The sequence below is a fragment of the Antennarius striatus genome, chromosome 6 (genome assembly GCF_040054535.1).
Source record: "Antennarius striatus isolate MH-2024 chromosome 6, ASM4005453v1, whole genome shotgun sequence".
Lineage (NCBI taxonomy): Eukaryota > Metazoa > Chordata > Actinopteri > Lophiiformes > Antennariidae > Antennarius > Antennarius striatus.
Window position 1 is genome coordinate 23253820 of NC_090781.1, and position 16096 is coordinate 23269915.

Consider the following 16096-nt stretch of genomic DNA (forward strand, 5'->3'; position numbering starts at 1 on the left):
TTTTCAGACTTCATTTGTTGCATTCCCCCTCAGAGGATCTTGTTTTCTCATATTGCAGCAGCCTCAGCTGGTCTCACACTAGTTACCTCTCCAGATTGGATACGACACAGAATACCACCAATGCTCAGCACACAGGAAGATTGTTATTGTTGTTCTTTTTGTACCCAATGATGGTATATGTTCTTTTTTTTTTTTTACTACATGAAGTACACCCTTTAATGTACTCAAAAGAAGAGGCACACACAAATCTGTCATTACATATATTAATTTGAAACCATTTTCTGGGTGGATGAGATTTTTAAAATTTTATTCTGATCTGTTATTAAATTAATGACTTCAGATCAATTATAAACTAGAAGATATCAGCAATATCACATGGTACTTTGCAAAACTACTGACAACATTAATGCAATAATCTGTAGCAATTGTTCCAATTTTATGCAGCAAGTTTTTCTTGCAAAGTCCCGAGATCCCGTCTAAAGACCATCCACTCTCCAAAACACGTGGGCATACCGAGTGTCAGACATGCTTTCAAGGCATTAGACCCCTTAAATCCACGAGCAGAGACCTTTTAACCGTGCCTAGAGTGAGCTCTGTGTTTATGAGCAGGTAGCTTTTAGTTTTTGTTATCACTGCCTGTGGAACTTCCTGTAAACGTCATGTGTTTAGTTCTTTGTACTCTGGTGTGTCTCTAAGAATCCTTAATGTTCCTCATTCATTTTAAACATAAAGCGTTAAAGTGTAGTTTTGTACAGTCTCACTTGTTACTCCTATTTTGCCCAAATTGCTATTAATACCTAAAATAAGGCATCCTTTATGTGGATTTACTCCTCAGGACTATGTTTCTACTATCATAGGAGTCGGTCGAGGCCTCCAATGTTTAATCCTGCACAGTTGAAGGCACGAACCCACCCTACTAAATCTGTGATTGGCTGATACTTTTTGGTGTGTGTGGAATGGCTAGATTTACCCATGATATAGATGATGCGTGGAGCTTGAACAGTTGCATCATCTACCCATCTTCTTTTGATTGGATGGACCACACTTGTCCAGAACTACCTCCACACAACTAAGTAAATGAAAGGGAAGGAAGGTGATATATACTCTATTATACAACTATCAACTAAAATGTCAGTTAAGGACCTTTTCAGTGACAATGCTGTGGATTTTCACACCAGTTTTAAATCCAAAGAAAGCTAAAGGAGGGTATTTTAGTTAAGCTGTCTTCTAAAAGGCAGCAAAGAAACCCTGAAATGAAAAATAAATTAGTCTTTGTGATACGATCGGCCAGTTTTGAGCCCCTGTATTGTGTGTGCATTTATATCTGTTGTGTGTGTGGAGGGTTCTGTAGGCACTAATATGATTTTGAATTTTAAAAGACCTCTAATGTATAGATTTAGGTATTGCATCGTCATATCAACATGACAGGCTTTAGTGTCTCTGTTCAGTAGAGATTCCAGCTCTGCAGTAAAACTGTGTTCAAGGTTTTTAGCCTCTGTAATAAAAAAAAAGTTGAATACAAAATGTGAAAACGTGTCACCGAGTTACATCAGCTTTTTTTGAGATCACTGGAATTCTAGAGAAATGGAGAGTTGCTCTTTTAAAGTGTTTTACTTTTTTCCTCTTCTATAAGTTCGCATTGATCCAGATAGGATTCCTGATGAGCATCGGCATAGAGGAGCATTCCATTTACTGTATTTCTTCAAAAGATAATTCTGAGATCACAAAAGCATGAAAGAGATCACACAGACTGCTGTCAGAAGCAGTAATGTGGATCTTGAATGTTTTAACACAGATTTTATTCAACTCTGATCATTACAAAATGTATCTGGGAATTATATCTATATATTTAACATATATAACAATCCTCAATAAATTTACACACTTATTTAGATAGGTGCAGGTATTAAATAGAAAGCATAAGCAATGACAAGAACTACATGTGCATCTTTTAAAAAAAAGTAGGTTAAATATTAGTTTGGAACTGGTGGACATCTCTGTGTTTCGGACCTCCTCCCCCAGGGCAGGTTCTAAGCGCTATCGTCAGAAGGCCACTGGTGGCTAACGTGGTGACAACCGAAGAATCTGCAGGTGTAAACTGGAGAAGAAAGAAGCCCTCAAGCTGAAGAAGGAGGCTTGCCTGGCCCGGCTCGGCCAGAGTTCTCAAGCACCAGTGAGTTCAGAGAGGTCGGCTCTTCAGCAGCAAGGCACCGGACGGGGATGAGATCTGCCCTGAGATGCTGAAGGCTTTAGGCATTTTGGGATGTCCAAGATGACACGTCAACTCCATGTCACCTGGAGACACAGTACCTGTTGAGTGGCAGACTGGGGTCAGGGTCTCCGTGTGATCCATTTATCAGTGGGGTCACACTACTCAGCCTCCTCAGATATAGGAACTGCAATCCCCCAGGAAGGGGAATTTCTGAAATACTCGTTCAGTGTTTTACCTTTTACATTTACATTTCCTTTTTTTTTTTTTTTTTTTTTGCTTTTGGAAGATAAATAAGTAAAATTGTTTTCAGTAGTTCAGTAGATTATATGACTGTTTGTGAACATAAATGCAGACTAAGACATCATGAATCCATGTTTTCTTCCTACGTGTCTACACTAATAAGGATTTGTTGCATTATTACCCCAGCCTTTAATGTTTTATATGGAACATTTTGTGCATTTAAATGAGGAACTGAACAGGAGTTCAAACTAAAAATGAATTTTTAGAGTTGTGTAATACGGGGGGGGGGGGGGGGTGCCAAGGAGTCCTAGATTTTAGTATCCCAACGTTTTCTTCTTTTCTGTTGCCCACTTTACAAATCATAAGGCACTGCTTTATCTTGATGGGTCAAGGTTAGGTAAATATTTCAGTCCATCTTCACATTGTTGGCCAAATTTCATGATCATTCAAGTGCCACACATCTTCCTCAATGTGTGTGAGAAACTTGTAACAGCTGCTGATATAAATCACATTTTGTGCCTTGTTTTAACAATGAATGGTTCCTCTAGAATCTGTTCACCATTTTCAATCGTCATTTTTCTTTATACTGTATTTATTTGTCTTTTCTCAGTGATTTTGAAGCTCTTTGTGCAGCTGCATTCTCTCTTTCTCCACTTGGAGGCGCTCTCTCTCAATCTGCAGTCTGCCAGCCTCCACTGTGAACAACTGCAGCCTCTCTTTCTCCAGCTGCAGCCTCTCCCTCTCCAGCTTCAGCCTCTCCGTCTCCAGATCCAGCACGGACATCCAACCTTTACGTTCCTTCTCTCGTTCCAGCCGTCCTTCGTGAGTGGAGGATACGGACGACGGAGACGGTGATGGTGGGCCTTCCTGTGACGGCAGGCAAGAGGAGGAATCGACAAGCTCTGATTGGTCGATGAGCAGGAGCCTCAGCTTCTCCTTCTCCACCTGTAACCTCTCTCTGTCCAGCTGCAGTCGTTCCCTCTCTACTTCCATGAGACGAAGCTGCTCCTTCTCCACCATCAGCAGCTCTTTCTCCACCGCCAGACGTTCGGTTTCAACGGCCAGACGCTGCTTTTCCAGCTCCAGACGCTGTTTCTCAAGAGATGCTCCCATGTGTTCATTGTTGGTTAGTCCACCCACGGCGTGGACTGACACCCCCACCCGGCCTCCAGCAAGTGGCAGGTCTCTGGTGAAGGTGAAGTTAGGAGACTTGGGGCGGAGGATGCCAAAGCCGTTGCTAGAGTACACATCATCATCACCATGTGACTCGATATCGCTGAGGAGGGATGGAATATCGTCTTCATCCATTTCTCCACTTCCGACATCACCATTACTATCCAGCTGGGAGGAGAGAGCAACATCATTAATGCAACACTTCAGTAACTTTATGCACAGTTTACCGGCCATAAAGGACTTCACAGAAGCTGATTATGACACTGAAGAAATATGAGGAAATATGCAATACAGTTGCATTTTGGGAAATGCAAGGTTTTTCCAGATTAGTCAAAATTTAGAGGCAAATAAAAGGAAATTCCTTCCTCTGCAGCTGTATTTCACCTCTATACTTTATATTGTGTAGTCAGTAATGCAGTCATTAAATACGAATGGGAGTATTTTAAGTGTATAGTATATTATGGTTTATTATTTATCTTACAATGGTCCTTATGGGAACTGAAGTCTTCAAGTGATGTTTTCATGACCAGACACAAAAGACTATTCCTTCTGTAGATAGTCTGGCTGATAAAATTTAACAAGAATCTAATCAACCAGATGCTATTTAACAGTACTGTTAAGCAATGAGGTGTAAAATGGAAGTAGATTGGATTACAATTAATTTAATATATGAGTAAATTCCACAGTGTAGACAGATCATGATTTGAAATGAAAACAGTCCTTAACACTTCCAGGAAAAAATGTTAAATTCTAATTAATTTAAATCAAATCCTAATTAATTAACACATTCTTAATCCTCAGTTTGAAGGGCTGAATTAAAGAAGAGCCACTCGCGCTACACAATGTGTGTGATATGTCAAACACAGCTACCTCTGCTGATGAGGACGTTATAAAACTAATTAAACCATTAGCAAAATCACAACAGGCCACTTTTCTCAGAACAGGAACGGTGATGATATGAGCTCTATATCAAAAAGTATTAAGCTCCTCATTTACATACAAATTTAATTAACCGACTCCAAGGTTTAATCAGTATAACTAATCTAAAGAGGGTACCAGTGTAAGAGTGAAGTTTTTATCTTGTACTATTAAGCACAAACACTCACTATTGTGGCACAGAGACAGAGATAATGAGTTTGTTTCTTACTCTGTATTCACTGACATTATCTTCCATCTTCACGTCCGGCGGTGCCATCACGGCCTGACCGCTGGACTCACCCAGGACCCCCAGTCCCATCCAGTCACAGTGACAATCGTTTGGGAGGCCTGACAGGCTGAGCAGCTGATCGCAATCAGATCCCAGAGCAGCCGGCTCACGCTCAGGGGACGACTGATCGTACTCAGTCTTCAGGGCCACGGCCGAGGATGAGGAGGAGCAGAGAGAGAGCTCAGTCTGAAGCTGCTTCCTCTTCATCAAGGCACGCCAGTCCAGATAACGGCGCTTCACCTGCGCACCAGGACGGAAAGGAACATAGTGTGGCAGAGCTAGTGTGTGAAAGGCATGATTGTGTGATGTGTTCACAGGGGTTAACTCACCTCAGTAGCCGTGCGAAGCTCTCCCTCCCCAAGAGAGTTGACACTTTGAGCCACTTCCTCCCATGCCTGTCTCTTCAGCTCATTAATGGCTGTGTTCTGTTCACAGGCAGAGAGAAAAATAAGAAAGTTCTAACACAGCCTCACTTATTACATTACTGAGATGTTGTGTCATAAGTTAAGATCAGCTTCAGGGTCTGTTGGGAATGTCATTCATGCATAAAGCGCAACTATACTGCCCAGTCAGGATCTTTGAACAACTACTGGATCGATGGGCTGGGTAGAACAAGAATAAAGAGGTTACATTTCAATCTGCTTCTCAGTCACAGCGTGAGATAAAAGAAAAGAAACATAATTTTAGGTTTAAGGTGAAACAAACAAGATTTGACAATTGTACTAATGTGAGGATAAACATATAAAATTCTGCTTTTGTTATGTTGAATGAGCCAAGCTTACTGTGAAGCAGGATGATGAAATATGTTTCCAAGACTATGAAGCTCTGATTTATCATCATTAAGTTTTCATTTAAAAACATTCACTCTTCCTGAGGCAGGCAGGGGAATTATCTCAAGAGCACGGGTTGCCGGATTAAGGAGTTCGAAGTGCTGCCTATCATCTGTCTAACAGTGATGGAAACAAAATGATTCACGATAAACTGGCTGACAGGAAGCATTATGTAAAGAACAATAGAGGGCATAGAATCGATGCTTGAGGGACCCCGTAGCTGAAACCATAAGCAGAGGAACTAGATTGTATTTATATAGCTATAATAACACATCTGGATGGTGCAGGAGGTGGTGTAACCAACAATATTATGTGTGGTACTCAAATCTAAAAGGACAGAGACACCTCTGTCAGGTGACCTTTACATTGGTCATTAAGACCTGACTGAAGACTTAATTAAAAATGTTGTAGTGCATAAAATCAATTAACTGGATTGACATAACTTCCTCAAATGTCCTGGTTACAAAAAAAAAACTTTCTGATGTGTTGGGTACTGAAGGATTTAGATATTTCACACAGACATAGGGGATGTGTGTCATTAATTATGACAGAAGAGTGTTGATTGGTTGCTGCTGAATTGTCTAACTTGTCTGTCGGTGAAGAAGATACAGATATCTGAAAATAAAGGATATGTGATCAATTATTTTTACACAAAATGAGTGTGAATGTGAAGAAAGTGTCGCACGTGCATCAAATTTAAAATATCTTCTCTGCATATATATGCATATATCATATACAGAAACCATCCTGCACTACTGCACTGCTATATATCCTTTAATGTCAGTAGGTCATGGTGGTATTATTTTTTTTGTTATTGTGTAGTATTACCTCAAAGTTACATTACATTGGGAAGAGAAGAAGAGGAAATGTAAACCTGCTGTCTTGAGAACAACACGTTCCTCCTCTTGTCGATTTCCTTGATAAGAGTTTGTGTTTCTCTCACGCTGTAGTTACTCTTCCTTTTTCTCTTCAGATGTTTCACCTGTAGGAAATCCAGCTTGGCAGCAAGGAGGGGGACACAAAACCCCAGGAACACGAAACAAGGAAATAGAAATGACAGAAGACAAATGGGAGAAAATAAACCAAAAAAGAAGTGGGCGAACTGAGGTGTCTGAAAAATATGATGGTACAATTAAGAAGAGAGAGAGGAAGAAATGAAAACACAACAAATGATAGATCACAGGAGAAGTCGGTCCTCAGATGGAGAGGAATGTGGATGCTGGTCCATCACTTGTTCTGTGGCTTTCCTTTAAATGTGCAGCGGCTCCAGCAATCCTGATCAGAATGATGCCAGTTGTTACAGGAGATGCTGGATCTGTGTGAAGAACATGCAGGAAGTTATGGAAATGCCATGTGGAATGGAGTCTGGTGCTGTTGTGGGTTCACAGCTGGTTGCCTTGAAGGGGAAATTATTAAAAGCTGTCTTTGTTTCTCAGTTTGGAAAAATATTTCACTTCTTTTTGTCACAATAAGGATCCAGTGAAATATCATGATGGAACTTTCAGGTTTTTGGTCTTATTTAGCTGGACTGCTGCCACGTTTAAATCGTCCTGTGGGAACAAGGCAAACATGTTTCCATCACTGGAACACGTTATATGTGTTGTAGTTGGTCACATCACCCAACATGTCATTTGTTTTTGAGAAAGAATGAGGAAATCTCACATCTGTGGTACTGTGGTATGGATGAATTATTATAATACTTTTTTTTAAACGTTTTTTTATATAAAAATCAAGAAACATTTTTATATTAGACTTGAAAAGTAGAAATACCCTGAAGGTGTTTTTCATGGTTCCCAGCATTTCGGTTTTATCTGCAGGGGGGTGGGGGGGTCCACAAACAAGATAGAAAATATAGGGGGGGAAATGTGTGGATGAATGTAGATAAAGGATATTCAGTGTGCCTTTCTATTATTTCCCTCCGCGTACAGTCGACAAATGTCTGGATCAATAATAATCTCCGACATCTCTGAGAAATTGACAAGTAAAATAACGATTTTTTTCCCCGGTTCAGTAGGAGATAGTATTTTTGTAATTACTCGACTACAACACATTTTTATTGGTGGAATCACACATATACCATAGTCCGGTGCGAGTGTCTTACCTTCGCCTCAAAATTAATATATTTGGTGTAATATATTATGAAGAGTACTCACCTCACGCACACAGATGTACCGCAATCAAAACAACATCGTACGGTACAATTTTAAAGCTGCATTCACAAGTAACTCGGAAATAGATATACCTAAAATGTAGAAGTGAATTTAACAGCGCCGATAATATAGAGTGACTGCGATTGGAAGCCATAGCCCTTCATTAAAACAGTAATATATTCATTCTAAGAAGTAGTGCTTCGTACATATAGTTAGTTACGTTTAAATGGATTAAATTAATTTATGAAGCAGAAAAATAAATATATGAATTTTATTAAGTTGTATTCGTAGATTTTTTTATTGAGAAAGTTAAATTATGTCATATTGACATGTTTATATGGTTTCAGTTTGTTGTTTACACATCCCAGATATCAGGAAAATGTCATATTTACCAAGGACGTAACGTTGTGTTTTAAATTTCCTACATTCGTGGGAGCAATTGAAGCCGTCTTTCGTTTCGCATTGATTCCATCGCTCCGATTGGTCAATCCTCCACCGCGCCCACTTATGACGACATAGAATCTCGCCGGGATCACACGGGCATGTGCACTGCTGTCAAATCGACATGTAAACAAAGAAGGGAAGTTTCTACAGTAGTCGAATACTTGACCTTTTTTAACTTGTGTTCGACAGCTCCACTGTTGAAACACGACACTAACAGATGGCGTCATTTTACAGCTGTGCGGCAGATGTTTTATGCTAATACTGGTGCTAACATTAGCTCGCTAACTCACCGAGCAGCCTGGAGTTGTGGATGAGTCCTCCGGGCAGAGGTGAGGAGACATGGGCTCCGTCCGCTGGGCCTTTCGCTGCGGTTCGTGGACACCGAGTAGGTCCGATTGGCTGTTCGCAGCCCGCTGCATTCAGCGGGAGGAGAAAGACCGGATCGGACAGTTTGCGTTCGCTAAGGATGCCAAAGCCGCCATGGTGAGTTTCACTGCTCCACTGACGGGTGCAGGGGGACTGTTTGGAGCTTTTCACAGATGCGACAGGATCTGTGTTCCCCCCACCAGGCTGGCAGGTTGTTGCTGAGGAGGTTTGTTTCTGAGAGGATGGGGGTTCCCTGGTCACAGATCCGGCTGGAGCGATCTCCCAGAGGGAAACCTTACCTGGCAGCACCGCTGAAGGTACACGGGCTGATGTTGTGGTTTTCTTCCCTGACATACTGTCTATGTGTTACATTACTCTCTATCTGAAAACTTTGGCTTTTTGATCACTGCTCTGCTGTCTGCAAAGGTCATTTCCGGTTCGTCCCCAGAGCCCCCAGCCTGGAGCTTCAACCTGTCCCACCAGGGAGACTATGCTGTTCTGGCTGCAGAGCAGGGCCTGCAGGTCGGAGTGGACATCATGAAGACCAGCATGCCAGGTAAAGTTTAAGGACCAGTGTTCAGAGTTTTGAACACTTATGGGGGATGGCCAGATTAGAGACAATGGTGAGGACAGTCGTGATGGATTAGAGACAGTGGTGCAGAAAAGAATACAGGAAGCTGAGCTGGAAGTGGAGGACATGAAATCGTTGAGGTTCTCCAGGAGTGACCAGGTTGGATCGGATCAGAAATTAGTTCATCAGAGATACAGCCAGGGTGAGATGTTCTGGAGACAGAGTTAAAGAGAGCAAACGGATGGTTTGGACACGTCCAGAGGAGAGATGGTGAGTATGTTGGTAAAACAGGTGGTGAAGATGGAGCTACCAGGAAAGAGGGCAAGAGGACGACCAAAAACTAGCTGGATGGACGTAGGGAGGAAGACATGAGGGCAGTTGATGTCGAGAGGAGGATGAAGAAGATAGGCTGACATGGAAAAGGATGATACGCTGGGGAAACCCCTAACAGGACAAGCCTAAAGAAGAAAAAGAAGTGGAATAATAAATAGAATGAATTCACATGATACTCTGTATGATTTTACATATTTTTCATACAACAGGCCATACAACCGTGTAGTCTTTACTTTTTATTTGATCTGGTGTCTTTGTGGATCACTGCAAAAGAGTGAAGAACAAAATACTGTTATTTGTATGTCTATTTAGTCCAGAACTGTTAGTCTAATAAATACGTTAATCTGCTATAATAAAATAATGCAGTAAGTCTCAAGCCTCAGAACAGAAATGTGTGTATTCTCAGACTCGGCCAGAAGGAGGCTCTGTTGCCTTTTCTATGTCCTGATCTAAGGCTCTTGTGTTTTCAGATGTCTGTTTCTTTCTCTCATTCTCTGTTATAATGTAATAGGAGACGCTACACATTTCTATAAAATCCTGATGTTGTTATAATATTGAGTCCCTGATTCTGCCTGTCTTACAGCTGATACCTATTTTCCTTTTCCTCTGTCCATGTTATCTCCTTTTCATCTCATGCCTTCCATCTGTCTGTTTCTACCCTTTTTCCTCTGCCCCCTGTCTCTTTTTATTTGCCCCTCCAGGTAGCAGCTCAGTGCCGGAGTTTTTCTCCATCATGACTCGTCAGTTCACGCCGTACGAGTGGAGCGTCATCCACTCGGCCGGCTCGGAGCACCAGCAGCTCGCCGCGTTCCACCGCCACTGGGTAAGCATGGCAACTGCACTAACCTTCTGCCACATTGCATTGCTGCTGGGCCCCACAGACAGTGCTGGGGTGTTTTTTTATATGTGTGTATCTGAGAAGAAAGACAATAATAATTTCCTTTAAGTATTTGCAGATATATGTGAAAACTCACAATTTGGTTGTTGTTTTTTTCCCCACAATCTGTTGCTCTTTATCTCTGCATGCCTTCCATCCACAGTAGCCTTACCCAGTTCTTTCTTTCTTTTATTCTTTCTTTCTCTCACACACACACACACACACACACACACAGATGGACACAGAGGGCTACGCTGGTGCTAAGTAAAGATGTCGTGAGATAAAGAGGGTGGCACGGAGACCTCGCGCTCTGATATCATCGCTGCACTGTTGACTAATGGCAGAGTTCGACAGTTGCCATAGCGATTAGCCATGCAATACTGTTATTGTGGCTCATTGGCTGCCGAGCTGGGGTCTGTTTTGGCTGAATGTGTGTTTCCACATGCATTTGTACACACACACTGTTATACACGGGCACATAGATTTCCATCTGTTACGGTTTTGAGTTGTTGCGCTGCTGAGCCAGAATACACACAAACACACACACACACATCGACTGTCCACTGAATTCCCTGTAATCTTTGCCTGTGTGTTACACCAGTGCCTCCCTCTCCACCCCAGGCCCTGAAGGAGAGCTTCATCAAAGCCATCGGCACCGGTCTGGGCTTCAACCTGCAGCGGGTGGAGTTCCACGTTTCTCCTGAACGCCTCACATGGGGCCACGTCCAGCGCCAGACCAAGATGCATCTGGATGAGGAGGAGGAAGAGGACTGGGTGTTTGAAGTGAGTAGGTCTGAATAGAAACATAGCGTTAGGCGATAGGCACCATTTCTTCACTGAATGTGCAAAACATTCAATATTCCCCAACCCATCATATATTTACTTCCTCCTTTCTTATTTTTTTTTGCGATATAAAACCGAATGGAGACTTTTGCCCATCCTTAGTAAGACAGTCTGTAAAAAACAAGACAGCCTTCAATATAAGATATAAAAAATAAGACATGACAACACCCCGAAGAGATCTCTGAGAGACGTGCGCAGTTTTTTACATCTCCCGTCCTGAAACCAAGTCTTTATGCTTTCAGATCAATTGCTATACTGTCCCTTCTTTTTTCTTTTTTTTTTTGCCCGACTTGCTGAAAATTTCATAGCTTATTTTAGATTCCGTTTGTTTTATTAACATTATTCATGCTTCATTTGGGACCTTTTCGGTCTCTATGCTGCCCGAGATAAGCCGTGCAATATGTCAGACAACGTTTGGAGAACAAATCAAACGACTGCTTTGACATTTTGGAGGAAAACATTCCAATTGGCTTCTTCGCCGAGAGATAGGTGAAAAAGAAATATGACTCTCTTATCGGTCTGTTAGATTTAAGCTCTGGTAGGGAGACGGCGTCGCTCGGCATCAGGACTGGAAAGGAGGGCAAGCACCTTATCTGGCTCATATTAGTGCTCACGACCCCCCCTGTAAAACCACTGCTTGCCACTGTTACTGTCAAAAACTGTTGAACTGTAGGGGAATAAAAAGGGGGGAGCTAATTGCTCCCAATTTTTATATAATAAGTACAGTTATGAGTGTAACATGATGAGTACTGTAAAATATTACTCGGCTACTATTAGTGGGCTGTGTTGTAGGTTGTTTTTTTTAAATAGTAATGAGTGTGAAGCCATTTTTATACAACCCCGAGGAAATCAATTATTTGAGAAGCGGCGGTTCAAAGTGCTGGGCGGTGCTGTGGGGTCCTCTGCATCCCGCTCCCCCGGCGGCCGCCTCCTTGAAAGCGTCTGCAAAGTGAATCACAGGTGGCCTCACAGAGGAAATACACACAGGAAAGTGCAATAGGGGGCCTCTCAAGTGGCCCTCCAGCCCTCCTAACACCGTGGTAAGAGATTAGAGTGTCAAAGCAGAGGAATTATCCGTTGCCGTCACTCCCTTCACTCTGCTTCTACTTCCCCCATTTTATCTTTTCTTTTTTTTTGCCACTCCTCTTCTTGTCTCCTCACCTTCATTTCTTCATGTTCCCTCATCCATCCTTTGTTGCCTTCAGTATCCCTTCCCCTGCACTCATTCATTCATTTTTCCTCCCCTGTATTGTCACTCACCTCCTCTCACTCGCTCCACCATGCCCAGTGGCAGAGGGATTAACAAGTGACTGTGAAAAGGTTACCAGTGGTTGGAAATGCCTGATGTCTCCTCTTCCCTCTGGGTGAGGGAGGCTTAATGCTCTTTTAGTGTCTGTGTTTTTACACCAGATAATAACAGCTCGCTCGTATCGATCGCACATAGAAGGTAATGAATGTGTCCTCATTTAATTATACACTGTAGGGCGAGGTAAAGGAGGCAGCATTCAGGACGCAGCGGTCGTTTCGGGTACAAATGACGAGTGGGATCAAGACAGAGGGAAGTGGAGGAGGCTGGAGGAGAAAAATGTTGAAGGAAACATCTTAAGAATAGACTGGAATTTAAAAAATATATATTATTTGCTTTGCCCAACATTGATTTGATGCTATTTTTAGGATCAAGTTCACCAAATCTGAACAGTCACAGCTCGCCTGGCGGGATCTTTTTTTTATTTTTATTTTATTTTTATTTTTTTAAGTCTCTGTAATTGACTCACTTTTGGGATCTGTTTTGTAGCTGACATTTTTTAACAACTGTCTGACATTTTACACTCAAGAACCAGTGAATCGATTGTTCCAGAAAATAATCAGCACCTTAACCGACCATGAAATTAACTGTTAGTTGCTGCCAATATTCCTCTTGACGTTCTTTTCCCATTCATTCATTCATATTCATTCCTAAAACACTGATCAGAGGTTTTAGGAATGAATACATTTATCTATGGGATGAAATTATCCAACATTTAGGCGATCAAAGGTAGATGTGTTTGTGATATCGTAGCCATTCCAAATATGCAAATTTAGTTATGAAATTTTGAAATAATTTGCTGCAGAATACAGAGTGATGCTCAGTACGACCTTGGGTTTGTCCTCAGCTGAATGGTCATGATGACCAGATGAGCAGCGACTGATGTTGTGTGCGCCTCACAAAAACACAAAAATGGAAAAAGAAAAATGAGGACAAAATTAGATTACTGAAATAAAGGATAAAGTAGATAATCACTACAAACACAGGTTTGTGTTTAAACATTTTAATTTCAGTTTAATCTGAAATTAAAATGTTGTGTTTAAGGAGTTTAAGTGTAGTTCGGCTCAGTTAAACATGTTCTTCATCTCTCCGCACCTCCTCGAGGAAGCAGCGGCTCACATCATCATTCGTGATCAAAGAATGATTGCGGTCGCCCAGAGGTCGAATGAACTCCAACACAATCGATTTGTCATATTTGTGGTATTTATACTGAGACACGCTCGGAGCCGTTCGCTTCAACGTACAGAGGAGAGGAGCCGCTCCCATCTGGATCCACGCCTGAGGTGGACTTCGTCTGACGGAGCCATCCTTGCATCCACTTGGCAAAAAAAATAACACACTGAGGGACAGGATACACACACACACACACACACACACACACACACGGAATCGGAATCTGAATCAGAGTCCAGTCAAACAAGCACTCTCCTTTTTTTAATAGCAGAATGACAAAATACTCGAGTGGAGTCCCCGGAGATGCATTTTCATTTCAGCTCCATCCGTGCCCCATAATGAGCCACTATTTTAGAACGAACCCCCCCACTATAAACACACCACCACCTGTCCCTCCCACATAAATACTCAGCTTTGGCCTTTAATGTCCGAGTGTATTTTTGCCCATTCGAACCACAATTGCATCACGATTGATATTTGAAGTGGACGTTCTTGTGTGGACAAATAGATGGACACATCCTTTTGTGTGTTTTTAGGTCAATGAAAGCACAATGTGTTGGTTGTACGGTGTGTGTGTGTGTGTGTGTGTGTGTGTGTGTGTGTGTGTGTGTGTGTGTGTGTGTGTGTGTGTATGTGTCTTGTGTATATATAGGATGCACTGATATTTGTTCAAGGAAGGAGGTCAACAGTGAAAACCCCGGGGAGGGACGAGGAGTATACATCACATGTGCTGCAGAAAGGATTCTTATCTCCCAGCCACAGCGGACATTTTTCTGTGAAGACGTTCAAGCTGGATGTTGCTTGTTTATTCCTGCTCAGGGGGGAAACGCCTGACTTGTAAATGTGGCAATTTATCTGGCAGAACACCCCCCCCACACACACACACACACACATACACACAGGATCTTGTCATACAGTAGATATCACCTGCGTGGATTCAGTGGATGCATTTCCATAAAGATGTGCAGCACTCACTCGCTATGAATTTGAATGTGATGCAGCTGGTTGTGTATTTGGGTGTGTATTTCAGTGTGTGTGCGTGCCCCCGGTGTGTGTTTCTACAGGAAAGCCTGCTGGATGCTGACCATCACGTCGCCGTGGCGCTCGGACCGACAGACAAACCGGGTTCTACGGTGAGCATCCAGCAGCCAGAGCGCCTGATATTTCCTTCAGACCTAAAAGTGGTGCAAACAGAGTAAATATTTGGCTTAGAGTCTCCAGGTGGCCACAGACATTTCCACTGGAAAATTAAATTTACACGGCGCACCAGAGGTCGTCACACTATTTTCACACAAACTTAGAAATGAAATTAGTTGCAGAGCTTGTTTGTGTGCCTTTTTTTAAAAATTGGTATCTGAAGCAATCTCACAATCGATACATGTTGTCCTCCGAACATTTTAAATTCCCTAGAAATGATATTTTATAGCATAATTTCTTTGGTAAGATGCTGCCATACTGAAGTCCACTCCTCCAGCCTCAGATTGGAAGAAATGTCATCTTGGGGGGGGGGGGGGGGTGTCATCTTCATATGACTTTTGTTTCAATAATTAAAAAGACTCTTCTTCTCTACTCTCAGTCACTTGGTCCACTTCCTCTTCCTCCCGCCGCGTTCACGCTGCTGTCATTCAGTGAACTCATCGCCTCGGCCTCCCCTCTGACGGAGGAAGACTCCTCTTACTGGGACAGCTTCAGGATGAAGGCAGAAGCCCCGCAGAGACAAAGAGACGCACACACGTCCAGATAACAGCCTGTCTCACCTGCCATACGTACGCTCGCCGGCAGGATGCTGACATGGAAGCTGCTTCCTCATTTGTCTCGGAGGACTTCAGAATCCATACGGCGCCTGACAGCTTCCGCCTTTAGTTCCTCCGTTCACATAAAACTATACAGACGCAACAAAAACTGCACATGTGTGTCGGTTATAACGCTTAATATGGGTCTTAGATTGTTATTATGTGATTTATGTTGTTTAAAGCTCATAATAACTAATAAAAACTATTAATTTCAGGATTCTGCATTGAGCTTCTCGTTATTGATCCAACCGCCCCCAAACGGAACGACTGGAAACATCTGGAATGCTAAATATGATACAACATAATAAAATATAATGGATAAAATGATGATCCAATCTGAGACGCAGGGAAGAGAAATTTAGACATCTAAATTGAAAAAAAATGATAAGAGATTGTGTTCACTGTAATTTTCACAAAAGAAAAAATTATAGTTACATTTGCATTAAAAACATGTAATAGAAATAAGTTTGTGTGCGTGTGTGTGTGTGTGTGTTTAACCCGCCTCCTCTAATATGAGCCTCAGTTCCTCACATGTAGTCAAACGCCTGTGAGTCCCTTCATTCCTCCTGTAGCACGTT

General features: G+C 42.2%; 2 protein-coding genes across 2 annotated transcripts; one reads left to right on the forward strand and one right to left on the reverse strand.

The window, feature by feature from the left end:
* Positions 1-1783: 1783 nt before the first annotated feature.
* On the reverse strand, positions 1784-6794 carry msantd4 (Myb/SANT-like DNA-binding domain containing 4 with coiled-coils; the record flags this gene model as incomplete). Its single annotated transcript, XM_068316524.1, has 4 exons — positions 1784-3793; positions 4773-5072; positions 5162-5257; positions 6537-6794. Coding segments are annotated over 4 exons (1389 nt in total), but the record flags the coding sequence as incomplete, so codon positions are not given.
* A 1524-nt stretch (positions 6795-8318) lies between these two features.
* On the forward strand, positions 8319-15732 carry aasdhppt (aminoadipate-semialdehyde dehydrogenase-phosphopantetheinyl transferase). Its single transcript, XM_068318047.1, has 7 exons — positions 8319-8739; positions 8826-8939; positions 9049-9178; positions 10228-10349; positions 11025-11186; positions 14790-14858; positions 15302-15732. The coding sequence occupies exons 1-7, from the start codon at positions 8596-8598 to the stop codon at positions 15467-15469; spliced, it is 909 nt and encodes a 302-aa protein (XP_068174148.1). The 5' UTR covers positions 8319-8595; the 3' UTR covers positions 15470-15732.
* The last annotated feature ends 364 nt before the right edge of the window (positions 15733-16096 follow it).